Source organism: Spermophilus citellus (genome assembly GCF_964194105.1).
Source record: "Spermophilus citellus genome assembly, chromosome: 11".
NCBI lineage: Eukaryota > Metazoa > Chordata > Mammalia > Rodentia > Sciuridae > Spermophilus > Spermophilus citellus.
The window spans coordinates 109,039,862-109,053,964 of NC_138192.1; the positions used below are offsets into that span (position 1 = coordinate 109,039,862).

The window sequence follows — 14,103 nt, forward strand, 5'->3', positions numbered from 1 at the left end:
TCAAAATCAAGGTTTTCAAGGTAGCTGATTTTGACTTTCTAAATACAAGTTTTTTTTTAAGAACTAGAATTGCATAATTGAATCTCATTGTGTTCGGAGGCATCATTCTGAAGTGTCATCCAAGTGAAGAAAGGACTATGAAGTTATTATCAAATGTCAAGAAATGTATGGCACCCAAAAGCCTTGTAGCTAGTAAATCAGTGTTTAGTTTATTATTCAGACAGTACATTTGCCACTTTCCTTATAGAAAAAAAGCTTTTTAGGGTAGTATGTTACATATTTTGCACAAGTCTAACAATATCTTTTGTCTTTTTGATCTGGTTGAGTAATGTGAAAAATAGATGTCTGTACAAATGGAAGGAAATGTTCAATAACATGAAATTTCTGTGCCTCGGGTTTCCATGTCATTCAAACATTAACTTCACCCACTTTGCATATTTCTACTGTAGTGGACCAGAATTACACTTTGGGGTGGGGTCTGCTTGATTTCTATGGTACATTATTGCAATGGAATATATGACTTATGTGACAAGTGTGCTGTATGACTGCTCTCTTTTGGCACTGATATAAAAATTTATATATAGGTGTGCTAGCTTGGGGTTACTATAGCAAAATACCTGAAATAATCAACTTTAAAAGAGGAGGAGTTTATTTTGACTCGTGGTTTCAGAGGTTTCAGTTGTGGTTGCTCAGCCCTGTTGGTTTGGGCCTGTGGTGGCACAGTACACCATGGTGAGAGCATGTGGAGAGGAGGCTGCTCATCTTGGAGCCTGGGAAGTAAAAAGAAAGAGAGAGAGAGAGAGGAGGGATTGGGGTCCTAATAGCTCATAAAGGACATGCCCCTAATAACCTAACTTCCTTCCATTTGGCCCTGCCTCCTGGGACAACCTTTTAAGACACGGGCCTTTGGGAGATAGTCAAGGTCCAAACTACAGCAATAGAGGAAAATAAGAATGTAACTTCTGTATTTGTTTTATATTCATATAGTTTCTGTATTTGTTTTATATTAATATATTCATAAATACAAAAACTCATCAATTCCATTTCACTAAACAAGCTAATTTTTATTTCTATGGCAAGAATAGTCAGCATTTAGCTTTTTGTTGCATTTTCCTGGATAAGAATGATTTGCCTTCTTGTCAGAAACACTAGAAGCACATTCAATAAGGCAGTAAAAGATGTTATATCTATAAGAGGAAAGGACAAAGGAAGACAGCCACATGAGAGACCGAGACATCTCAATGTCTGCCTTTTTGCATATTTTGATTTTTGAAATGAGAACATATTAAATTAAACTTTAAGAAATTGTTAGGTGTGTATGGAAGAATATTCCTTTAAGACATAGTTGAAAAAGTTTTATTATTCATAACTTGTTCACAAATAAAATGTAACTTATTTATTAATTAAAAAATTATCATTATATCCCCAGAATTTCTTGATATTATTTACTGTTTGTACAGTCACTGCTGTGTTTTCTCCAAGGAGAAATAAATAGAAAGGTGTTATTTATGTGTTTTTAATTTAAAAAAACTGTTTAAATTGATACATTAGAGTTTTAAGTGGAGCTAGATTTTTTTAAAATTAAAACTACTCTATGCTCTTCATTCTAGTAGATGGGGTGAGACTGAGACAAACTTACCTCAGATTTCATTTATGTCAATGCAAGCCGATGAATATTTGTTGATTATCTACCTATTATGTACTTTTCTAGGCACTTTTAATACCTCACTACACAAAAGCAGTAACGATGCCTACCCGTATAGAACTTGAATTTTAGTTAGGAATCATAAAGTAAGTATAAGAAATAGATAAATTATGTGGTATTTTTATTAAGTGCTGCTAAGACAATTTTTAAAAAATTCAATATAAAAATTATGGTTGATATACAAAATAAAGTAAACATTGTCAAAGATTTTAAAAATCCTTATTAAATGAAGGAGCTTATAAGATGTCATAATTGGTTCAAAACAGAAATCAAAGAACAACATGTTCATATTCAGGAAAACAAATGCCGAAAATTTACAAATAAATACAAAAACTCATCAATTCCATTTCACTGAACAAGCTAATTTTTATTTCTATGGCAAGAATAGTCAGCTTTCAGCTTTTTGTTGCATTTTCCTGGATAAGAATGATTTGCTTTCTTGTCAGTGTCCTACAATTTATGAACTCACAAAATAAATAACGTCTGATAGAATGAAAAATTTCTCAACAAGATGTAATATTATATCTCATTTCAATGGTAGTAAAAGCAAAGTATAAATTGTACCACATTTAGAAGACTGTACTTGATGTGGCTCTACAAACAAGGTTTTGACTCTGGTCACTATGAAAGTAATATGTTGATATTTAGAATACCCTGCTTATATAAGGGCCATTTAAAACATGAAATCAGGACTGTTACACGTTCTTTCACTAGTTTGGATGTTTCAAGATTTTTTTCATCTCTTTGTCTCCTTAATCAGAAGCTTAGGGCTAGAGATTTTGGTAAAACCGAAATGTTACTTAATTTTCATTACCTTTTGCTTTGCCAAATTTATGAAAAATCCCTTTTCATATTTCAGGTGCTGGGAACTTAGTGCGGGAGACAGGTGGATTTATCAAGCTCCAATCTTAGCAGCTATTGGGGTAAGTTGAAAAGCTTGTATAATTTTTTTAAAGGTGAATAATGAAACTGCTGCTAAAACCCAGAGAAAGTTTGTCTGTCCTGATAGTCTATAATAGGTTTGGGAAACTCTCTCATGTATAACAATAGCTTTTGGAAGAGTTGGGTTGGGGATCAGACCCTGATTTGTGGTTAACATTGAGACCCATACAGAAATCATGGGTCCTTTTAATCAGGTAGCATTTGGGAACAGTTCCAAGATTTCAAAATATTTATGAATATATATATATATATATTCATATATATGAATATATATATATTTTTCAGAAGATTGTAATTCTCTTTCCCCATTTTAGCTATTATATCTCCACTTCAAGTTTTCTGATGACCTAGTAATGATTTGGGATGATGGAGAAAGAAAGTTGGAATAGCAGGAGACCAGAGAAATTCCTGGGAGAGGACGATAATATGATCCATTATAAAGCATTACCTAAAGCTTGTATTTTATTTTTTTCTGCTGAGGATCACACTCTGGCCTTCACACGTGCTAGGAACCTAAAACTTTCATTTGATGTATTTTTCCCAAGGAGTTCAGTGGATTTTGGGGGTTTTGTTTATTTATTTATTTTTTTTTTTTTGGCATCAGGAATAAACCCAGGGATGCTTAACCATTGAGCTACATCCCCAGCCCTTTTCTACTTTTTATTTTGAGACAGGGTCTTGCAGAGTTGCTTAGGGCCTTGCTAAGTTGCTGAGGCTGACTTTGAACTTGCGATTCTCTTGCCTTAGCCTCTTGAGCTGCTGAGATTATAGACTGCCTTATCATGCCCATTGAGTTAAGTGGATTTTATACTAAGAAATATCCTGAAAAATCCTGCTAGTAGGTAATAGGGAAAAAGATTAGAGTTGCCAATGCATCTTACACAGGACCTTATATACTTGTAAGATTTCTGCTGTCTATTGCATCTATGCTACTAAGGAAAACAAAACTGCACAATTTTTGCATCCAACAAACTCACCAAAACGTTTACTCTTGACCTTCCTTGAGACTTTATAGCATCAGTTTCGCTGTGGTTTGATGAAGAAGTTACACTGTCATGTGGTTTCCTGATGTTCATGGACGTAACACAGGATTATGAGCCTCTTAAAAACAGGACTTTTGTTCCAGTCCTAAAACTTTAGTCATTAAAAAATAATTTAACAATCTGGTTATTAACTGATTTTTTTGGGGGTATTCTTATTTTTCTTATTTTCTTTTCTTTTGGACAAAGTGTCACCCAGTTTGTCAGCACATTGCAGGTGGAACCAAGATGGGTAGTGATTAATATAGCTGAGGTTTTGTAGGATCATCCAGGGAATTAGTTAAAAGCTTATTTGCTTCACAGGAAATATGCTAAAAGAAAAATAAAAGAAAACAAAAGAATCTGTATTTTATAGACCCATTGATATAATATTTAGAAGTGGAAATAAAATATAGAACATTTTTGGAGAAACCAGTTTGTATCTTTGCTAAATATCCTGTTACCAAATTAGACCCAATTCTGTTTAAGGAGAAGTTAAAAAATGGATTAGGGACAAAAGAATGACTTAAAATTATCAACTCTCTTCATTTTAATTTTTAATGTAATGACATGCTACTATGCTAATCTAGTGAAAAGCCATCCCAGAACTACAACTGTGTTCCAGAGAGAACATCAGTAAATTTGAAAATTTAACTTTATAAAGTAGCGTCTGGTGTTTACCACTTCGATTTCCCTTTGATCCCCTGGAACTCTTCCTTATCCATATTTCCATGACTTTCATTTTCTTACTTTCTAGTTTCTCCTTTTTAGGGAGAAAACTTACATCTTATTATTTATTTATTTATTTTTATATCTTCACTGCCTAGTACTGGTACTACTAAATGAGAGATGCTCATTTAATGCTCTTAAATATACCTACATTCTAATGTAATGATTAATTTTGCTTTTTTTTCATTTGATGAAAAGGAAATACCTATTAAAATCCAAGGGATCCTTACAACATTATTAGGAAATAAAGCAAAGGCAGTGAAGAAAAGCCAATCACAGGACGTTTTCCACTGTAACAATTGATGTTTATCCAAAGCTGTGTTTATAGATATAAGTGACTCACATCATCAATATGAATGAAAAGTTTATTTGCTGGGGTTTCTAAATTGTCGTGAAGTTAGGTGATCCAAGAGTGCTAAAAGCTTCACCATTGGTGAAGGGAACCAGATGTGGTGGTATACTCGGTATGTTTGAAGAAAACTTAAGTGGACGTCCATTTTCACCTTGAACTAAAGTTATAACAGCTCTAAAGCAGGAATTCCAAAATACATTCCAGTATTACAAAGTCCATTTACTCAACAATCACAGGGGCACCTTTCTGTTTACCTAGAGTTACCTTTTCTTCTCTTTATTATAATTCAGGGATGTAAGAATTCCCTTGAAGATTTTTAATTTACACACAGTCTACTAATGTATCTGAAATGTTTCCTAAAATGTCAAAAATTGGGCTTGAAATCAATATCTCACTTGGTTTTACCAACAAGTTAGAAGAGGTTGAGTTATGAAAGAAAAATTAAAAAGGCAAGTGGAATCCTGAGGGAAATAAACAATAGAATTACAAAGAGAGTTAGCAATAAAGTCAGGGAAACATCTCGAGAGACAAGAAGATAAACCCGATGAACAGAGAGCTCCTGAGGCAGATGTGGCCTTTGGGAAGAAGGACGTGGAAGACTCCTGTGGGTGATGATATGCCAGGTAGTGAGACTACCAGGGCAATGGCTCAGAGCATGCACGGAAGTCCCAGAGAGCCAGTAATTAGAGGACATGCTAGGACCCCCCAAAAAGTGGGACTGTTTTTAAACCTGGATTCCAAGGACACTGATGTGTTTACTAGGAATTCCAAAGGGCTTTATAAGCAAGAATGGCATTGAGAAAGAATAAGTTCACTTAGCATCTACTTGGGAAGAAAGTGGGCATTAGTAATGAACACAAAATCATGAGCAAAGAAAGTAGTGATTCATAGGGCAGATTTGTTAATTATTATTATTTTTTGATCAGGAGAAGTCATAAGAGATTTTTGATGGGTCTGACCTAAGGCTGTGTGTCAAGAGATGAGGCTGCATTGAGAGCAGGGGCCAGACTCTGAAGGGGCTCATACACCCCACTAAAGAACTGAGACCTATGGAGGCCCTGGGTTCCACCCCTACTTCTGCAAATGAATGAATGAATGGATAAATATTAAAATAAAAAATAAAATAAATGGAAAAAAGGGATTAGATTTCTTATTCAGAAAGTACCAGAACTTGGTGGAGACCAGTGGTGGGTAGTCAGGCAATAAAGGGTGCCTGCATAACTACCTAGCTAGTGACCATGATAGGGATAGGGATCTGAGAGCTGGGAGGCAAAGAAGACCAAGAACTGGGGTTTGGAGTTCTGAGTGCTTTGCTTTTACACTTGGACTTTATTTTCCTCATTTCCAGGACCCAGTCCTTGTACCTCCCCTCACCCCCTGTCATGTCACCATCTGTTCGCGCTGCCTCAGCTCCATACAATGCTCCCCCGTAACTTCTGTGAACCTGCTGTACTGTTTCTCACCTCGGGGCCTTTGTCTGGGCTATGCTGTCTGCTTGGTATGCTGTTCCTCCTACTTGTCACCTGCCTGCTGTCCTTCCTCCCTTCAGGTCCCAGCTTCAAGGTAACCTCCCCAGACAGGCCTTCTCTCCATCTGACTGATGAGTGTCACAGTAGTTAGGAGCACAGTCTCTGGGCCCGGCTGCCTTTGTTAAGAGTCCCAGGGCTGCCCTTTTGTAGGGTGTACAAGGTGGAAATGGTTGTGCAGGCTGGTCTTGGCCAAGTTATTCAAACTCAGGGTCCACTTTGCAATTTGTAAAATAGGGAGAATAGTACAGGTGAGGTGAGTGAATAATTGGACAGCCTTAGAACAGTGACTGGCATATGGAGAACTATGAGCATTTTAGGTACCATTATTTTTATTTGTTATGTGTTAATCACTTGCTCACAGCCCAGGCAGACTCTCTTCACCCCGTTATCATAAAAATGAAGTAATAGAAATAATGTCACTTTCTGGACAACAATAATGCTCCTACTTGTGCCTTGTATATATCTGTAAGTGTCTCTTAGACATGACAGGTCTCCCAGGAACCATCTGGCTTCCTGACTCCACAGTCATGAGGACACCATGAAGACTCTTCTGGCCATCTGTCCTTCTGATTGGGAATGTCCTCTCTTCCTTATCCGTGAGGGCTAGCATGACATTTCTTTGACTATTATTTATAAGACCATTAAGACATTTGTTAAAAATAATGTATTTATCTCTTATAGAATTAAAGGTTATTTTTTTTACCATTGTTATTAAGATTTTTAGTATTATCTGTTTTTGCAATTGGAAGGTTTTCTTTTGAAACCAAATAGATATTTAGATTTTGATAAAGTCATTAAACTCTTAATTTTGTAACTTTTCAGGTAAATCATTCCATGATTCTCCTGTTCAAAAAAAACATGAGGTGAGAAAAGTATAGCCATGATCTTATTTTCACTTTCACTTTCTTGCTTCCTATGTGAGGTCTTGTTATTGAATTCAATAAATATTTGATTAAAAAGAAACCATCCCATGGTCTTCCCAGTGACTTGCTGGCAAACCAGGCAGACACCGCTGTGCTGAGCCTGCCTGGCACCCTGGGTCTGTTTTCTCTGGGTCTGCGTGGAGATGGAAAGCTGTGTAACTCCAGTGCAGGACTGGTCTGGACACCAATTTTTGTATATGCTCAGAAATCGCTCCTTAGTGCTCCACACTGCAGTCTGGTCTTTCTTGGGAGTGAAGCCAAATATGCCAGAAGTTTTGAGCCTGGACTCTTGGCCAGACACCCCTTATTAGGATTCCTCTTAATCATTTTTTATTTTGTTGTCTGTGTGTGTGTGTGTGGGGGGGTATATGTGTGTGTGTATGTTTTGATCTCAAGTAAAAAAAAATCATTTCCCAGACCAATGTCATAATATCAGGAAGCATTTCCACTGTGTTTTCTTCTAGTTGTTTTATAGTGCCAGGTCTTACATTGAAGTCCATTTTGAGTCAGTGTTGTATTTGGTGTGAGTTAAAGGTTCAATTTTACTCTTCTCTGTGTGATATCTAGTATCCCCAGCATCCCTAGAACTCTTTATTGAAGGGACTGTACTTTCCCATGTGTGTTCTTGGCTCCTTTTAGTTGACCATGGATGTGTTAGTTGACTTCTGGGCTCTCTATTCTGTTCCATTGGTCTATATGTCTATATTTATGTCAGTACCATACTGTTTCGGTCTCTATAGCTTTGTAATATATTTGGAGTCAGGTAACATGGTGCTGCCAGCTTTGGTGTTGTTTAAGATTGCTTTGGCTATTCAGGGCCTTTTGTGGTTTCAAGTGAATTTTTGAATTGTTTTTTTCCTACTCTTAAGAATGTAATTAGGATTTTGATAGGGATTGCACCACATCTATAAATCTTTTGGGGATTGTATGGACAAATTAATTCATCCAACCCATAAATGTAGGGCGTAGTCTCATTTATCTATGTCTTCTTTAATGCCCTTCATCAATATTTGTAATTTTTAGTTCATAAGTCTTTTACCTCTTTGGTTAATTTGATTCCTAAGGATCATATTTTCTTTGCTGTTGCTTTAAATTGGATTGTTTTCTTAATTTCCTTTTGGATAGTTTATTTTTTGTGAAATTTTTTGAGTCTTTTGGCAGCTTTTAACATCTTCCCCAGGGAAGCAATCATTCATCCTCCATATCTTCTCTATGGTACCAGTCTTGGATTTCAGGTCAATTGGTTGTCCTGCAACTTTGCTTTCTGATGAATTTTTAAAAAGTTTAATTTTTTTTGTTGTGTGTATTGCAGATTATCTAACATTTCTTTGTATAAGGATGGGAGCAAGGCTTCTTCTAGTCTTCTACTATCGGGGAAATGTAATTAAAAACAAAATCTTCCCCAACCCCTGAAATCCTTTCTACAAAGGTAGTAGAGAAAGAAAATGCTTTTAGTATTAAAAATGATTAAACCAGAATGAAACGTGTATCACAGGCAATCTGTTAAGATTGCAAAGACAAAGAAATCATATTCTTTTCCACATGCAATCATGAGCTATGTAATGCTTTAAATAATCAATAAAAAATTAAAAAAAAAAAAAGAAATCATATTCCTTTCTTAAGTCAAGCAAAAACAACCCTTTGTATACTTGCTTTCAAGAGGAATGGGTAACTAGTTCTCAAGTAAGAGGACATGTCAACACCATTTGTTACACATGATTCATACTAACTACCCGGTAATTGTGATAATTACCTGTGAGCTAATTGTCTTTATGTGGAAGAAAAATAAATTTGTCACCTCTTTGTGGCAAGAGGTAATTTTGCATTTGAAGATATGTCACTGTAGAAGTTGGCTCCTGCCATCCCCCCAAAGCCAGGAGCTGGTGATATCTCCCTTAAAGTTTATATTTTAAGGAGGTGGTTCCAGGTTTTTGAGAAAGACATTCCTGAGTGGTAAGGCTGACAAAAAGCCTATCTAATCTACAAATCAGAGAGATACTCTGAGAAAAAGAAAAGGAGGGAAATATCTGTTTTCAACAGGGAGAGTGAAACTTCTGATTTTTGATTTATATTTGTCTGTACACTATCTCCCAATCAGAAGCTGAAGTCTCTGGGCTAATTTGAATGTGAAATTGTTTTGCAGTGATTTCCAGGGAAATTTTCATATCTATTTTCTCTTGGGATTTCAGACCTTTAAGGGGGTTTAGAATCGTGAAGCCCATAACCCATAGTTTACTGTACAGCCAGTGTGTGAAAAAGAGCTCAATTTCTATAGTATGGTCCTCCTTCCTCTTGGTTCCTCTGTGTTGTGAAGCCAGAAAGGATAGAGATCATAAATTACAGCCAATGCAAGATAATGCTCACCCTGTGCTAGGTACTGTTTTAAGCATCTTTTATTTATATTGATTTACCTAATTCCCAAACAACTCTAAATAAGGAAACTGATGAAGGCCATGTAGCTAATAATGGCGAGGCTGGGATCCTAACTTCAGGATCGGTGTCCCCACTACTGAGCTCCATGCACTCCTAAAAGCATCCTGATAATGCAGCAAACCCCTGCCCATCACTCCTGATCACATCCCTATATACACTGCCCCAGTGCATTGTTCTCCTGCCAGTTCCTTGAACTCATCCACTTCTGCCAACTCAGGGCTGTTCCACTTGTCTTGTAGTCACTCTGGAAGGCTGGGGTGTGCTTCCTTCTCTTTCTTGCTTTGAATGCCATCTCTTCCTTGTGGCCTCTTTGATGCTCCTCAGTCTAAAAGAGATCACCTTTTTGGATTTTCAGAGCACAGTGTGGTGTTTGTCCTTCTTGACGTTATCACTGTGTATAGCATTTCTGATTGCCTGTCGATATCCATCTTATCCACTAAACTGCAAGGTTTATATGAATAGGTTACGGTTTGGAAGAGGTGTCCTCCCCAGAGCTCCTGTGTTCATGCAGGAATGTTTGGAAATGAGATTATTGGATTTTGAGAGCTGTAACTTGATCAATCCATCCTCATTTGACTCGACTAACAGGGTGGTAACTGGAGGAGAAGAGCCGCTGGAAGTTTTCATCTTCCATTTTCCCTTACCCTTCCCATCCTCCTCTCCTTCCTGGTGCCATGAAGGAGCAGCACTCCTCCACCATGCCCTTCTGCCATAATGTGCTGCCTCGCTTTGGCCCCAGAATAATGGAGTTGGCCATCTATGGACAGAGGCCCCCAAAACTGTGGTCCCTAAGTAAACTTCTTTCTCTAGGTTGTTCTTGTTGAGTATTTTAGTCACAGAAAACAAACAAAAAACAAAACAAAACAAAAAAACAAAATAAAACAAAAGCCTGACAGAATAGAAACCATGTTTCCCCCTAAACGTCTAAACCTCTACATTCCTAGTGTCTAGCAAGATTTTCGAGGCACATAGTGGCCACTCAATCAACCCTTGTTGAAAAAGTAAAATATGTGTACAAAGAAGACATCCTAGGGAACTGGAACAGAGAAGAGATGAAACAAGAGCACAATGCAAGTAAAATCACAGAACTTCTGAGTCTGTTCTAGGCAACCTTTTCATTTTCTAGAGAAGTAAACTATAACCCAAGCAGATAAAGGTCACACAGCTAGTGTGACAAAATACAGACTACTATCTGCAGTTTTTAACTATGTTCTTTTCACTTGTATTTAAAAACATGTCAGACTGTTTCTTGAATTTATGGGAAAAAAATCTATCCACTTATATGCCTATATTTACACTTTAAAATAATATATTAACTATAAGATAGAAAATTTGTTTGGTTTTTAGTGTTATATTTGCATATAACATGGTCTTATACAAATAGATAGGTTCTGTATCCCAATTTTTATTTTTATTTTTTTTTGCCTAGAATTTTAAATTTAAATTGTGTCCCTTACTTAATTCTGGCTTTGGTTATTATAATAATGTAGATCTATTCATTGGATGTTTGTATATCTGAAAATAAAATCTGATAAATTGTAGTCAGAATTTCTAAATGATGTGAGGCAAACTAAATTTAGGAGAGAAAAGGAAGTCTGAGCCATCAGAAGTCATATCAAGAGGATAAGTATTTTTTATTAAGTTAATTACATATGCCTAATACTGAAAATTTAACACAAAAAAATCTAATGCTAAGATATTATCATTTAATTAAAATACATTTAAAGCAGCCAACATAATTATAAGTTTATCAGAAATCTTGAGTTCTGCAGTTACCTCGAGCTCATGGAACCTCTGACAGGTTGGGTAATGTATGATAATAAGAACACACCTTATTGGAAGCTTGCTGTGGGCACTGGGCCAAGCACTTCATCTAATAGTTCTTTTAATTCTCACAGCAGTTCTATAGGGCAAGCACTATTCCTCTTTTTTTTTTTTTTAATGACTATAGTGATATTTTTATTTATTTATTTTTACTTAAAAATTTGTTATATATGACAATAGGATGCATTACAATTCATATTACACATATAGAGCACATTTTTCATATTTCTGGTTGTATACAAAGTAGAGTCACATCCTTTGTGTCTTCATACACATACTAAGGGTAATGATGACCATTGCGTTCCACTGTCTTTTCTACCCCTGTGCCCCCTCTCTTCCCCTCCCTCCCCTTTGCCCTATCTAGAATTTATTTAATCCTCCCCACCCCCAGCATATTATGAATCAGCATCCTTAAATCAGAGAAATTTTTCACCATTTGGTTTTTTTGTGATTGGCTAATTTCACTTAGCATTATATTCTCCAGCTCTATCCATTTACCTGTGAATACCATGATTTTATTCTCTAATGCTGAATAATATTCCATTGTGTATATGTACCACATTTTTTTATCCATTCATCTGCTGAAGGGCATCTAGGTTGGTTCCACAGTTTAGCTATTGTGAATTATGCTGCTATAAACATTGATGTGGCTGTGTCCCTGTAGTATGCTGTTTTTAAGTCCTTGGGGTATAGACTGAGGAGTGGGATAGCTGGGGCAAATGGTGGTTCCATTCCAAGTTTTCCAGTGATTCTCCATACTGCTTTCTATATTGGCTGCACCAATTTGCAGTCCCACCAGCAATGTATGAATGTGCCTTTTCCCCCACATCCTCGCCAACATTTGTTGTTGTTTGTATTCTTAATAGCTGTCATTCTGATTGGAGTGAGATGAAATCATAGAGTAGTTTTGATTTGCATTTCTCTAATTGCTAGAGATGTTGAACATTTTTAATGTATTTTTTGATTAATTGTATATCCTCTTCTGAGAAGGGTCTGTTCAGTTCCTTGGCCCATTTATTGATTGGGTTATTTGTTTTTTTGGTGTGACTTTTTTTATTTCTTTATGTGTCCTAGAGATTAGTGTTCTAGCTGACGTGTGTGTGGTTAAGAATTTGTTCCCAATTAGTAGGTTTTCTATTCACCTCACTGATTGTTTCTTTTGCTGAGAAGCAGCTTTTTAGTTTGAATCCATCCCATTTATTGATTCTTGATATTAATTCTTGTGCTATAGGAGTCTTATTTAGGAAGTTGGGACCTAATCCCACATGATGAAGATTAGGGCCTACTTTTTCTTCTCTTAGATGCAGTGTCTCTGGTTTAATTCCTAGGTCCTTGATCCACTTTGAATTTTGAGTTTTGTGCATGGTGAGAGAGGGGGGTTTAATTTCATTTTGTTGCATATGGATTTCCAATTTTCCCAGCACCATTTGTTGAAGAGGCTATCTTTTCTCCAGTGCATGTTCTTGGCACCTTTGTCAAATATAAGATAACTATAATTTTGTGGGTTAGTCTCTGTGTCCTCTATTCTGTACCATTGGTCTACCAGTCTATTTTGGTGCCAATATTATGCTGTTTTTGTAGCTATTGCTCTGTAGTATAGTTTAAGGTCTGGTATAGTGATGCCACCCGCTTCACTCTCCTTGCTAAGGATTGCTTTAGCTATTCTGGGTCTCTTATTTTTCTAGATGAATTTCATGACTGCTTTTTTATTTCTAAGAGGAATGTCACTGGGATTTTGATTGGAATTGGATTAAATCAGTATAGTGTTTTTGGTAGTATGGTCATTTTGACAATATTAATTCTGCCTATCCAAGAACAAGGGAGATCTTTCCATCTTCTAAGGTCTTCTTTAATTTCTTTCTTTAGCGTTCTGTAGTTTTTGTTGTATAGGTCTTTCAACTCTTTCATTAGGTTGATTGACAAATATTTCATTTTATTTTTTTGAGGCTGTTATAAATGGGGTTGTTTTCCTTGTTTCCCTTTCAGAGGATTTGTCCCTGATATACAGAAATGCGTTTGATTTATGGGTTTGATTTTGTATACTGCTACTTTGCTGAATTCATTCACTAGTTCTAGAAGTTTTCTGGTGGAATTTTTTGGATCTTCTAGGTATAGAATCATATCATCAGCAAATAGTGCTAATTTCAGTTCTTCTTTACCTATCTATATCCTTTTAATTTCTTTCATCTGTCTGATTGCTCTGGCCAGTGTTTTAAGAGCTATGTTAAATAGAAATGGTGAAAGAGGGCATCCCTGTCTCATTCCAGATTTTAGAGGGAATGCTTTCAATTTTTCTACATTTAGAATGATGTTGGCCTGGGGCTTAGCATATATAGCTTTTATGATGTTGAGATATGTTCCTATATCTTTTTCAGGGGGATGGGGGCATAATCTAGATAAAATTCCACAAGACATTTTGTTTTCACTGTATTGATTTTACAGTTGTCTTTTCTTGCTTCTCCCCTATGTAGTTAATGGTATGGGATTTAAATTTTAATAACTTAATGCAAGTGAAAGGTATTTAGTAAATATTAGTGGGTGAATAATATTGATATGACAAAATCATGGTGGTGGTATCCTAAGTGATCCATTTGGAGAACACTGAACTAGATAAATTTATTCAACAACAAAACCTGAAATTTCTCTA

At 36.1% G+C, this 14,103-nt stretch overlaps 1 protein-coding gene across 1 annotated transcript in view; it reads left to right on the top strand.

The window, feature by feature from the left end:
- Positions 1-14,103, top strand: part of PTH2R (parathyroid hormone 2 receptor) — a 101,553-nt gene that overhangs the window by 64,011 nt on the left and 23,439 nt on the right. The window contains exon 9 of the mRNA XM_081260631.1: positions 2,565-2,628. Within this exon, the coding sequence (XP_081116757.1) occupies positions 2,565-2,628 (64 nt within the window). The remainder of the gene's footprint in view (positions 1-2,564; positions 2,629-14,103) is intronic.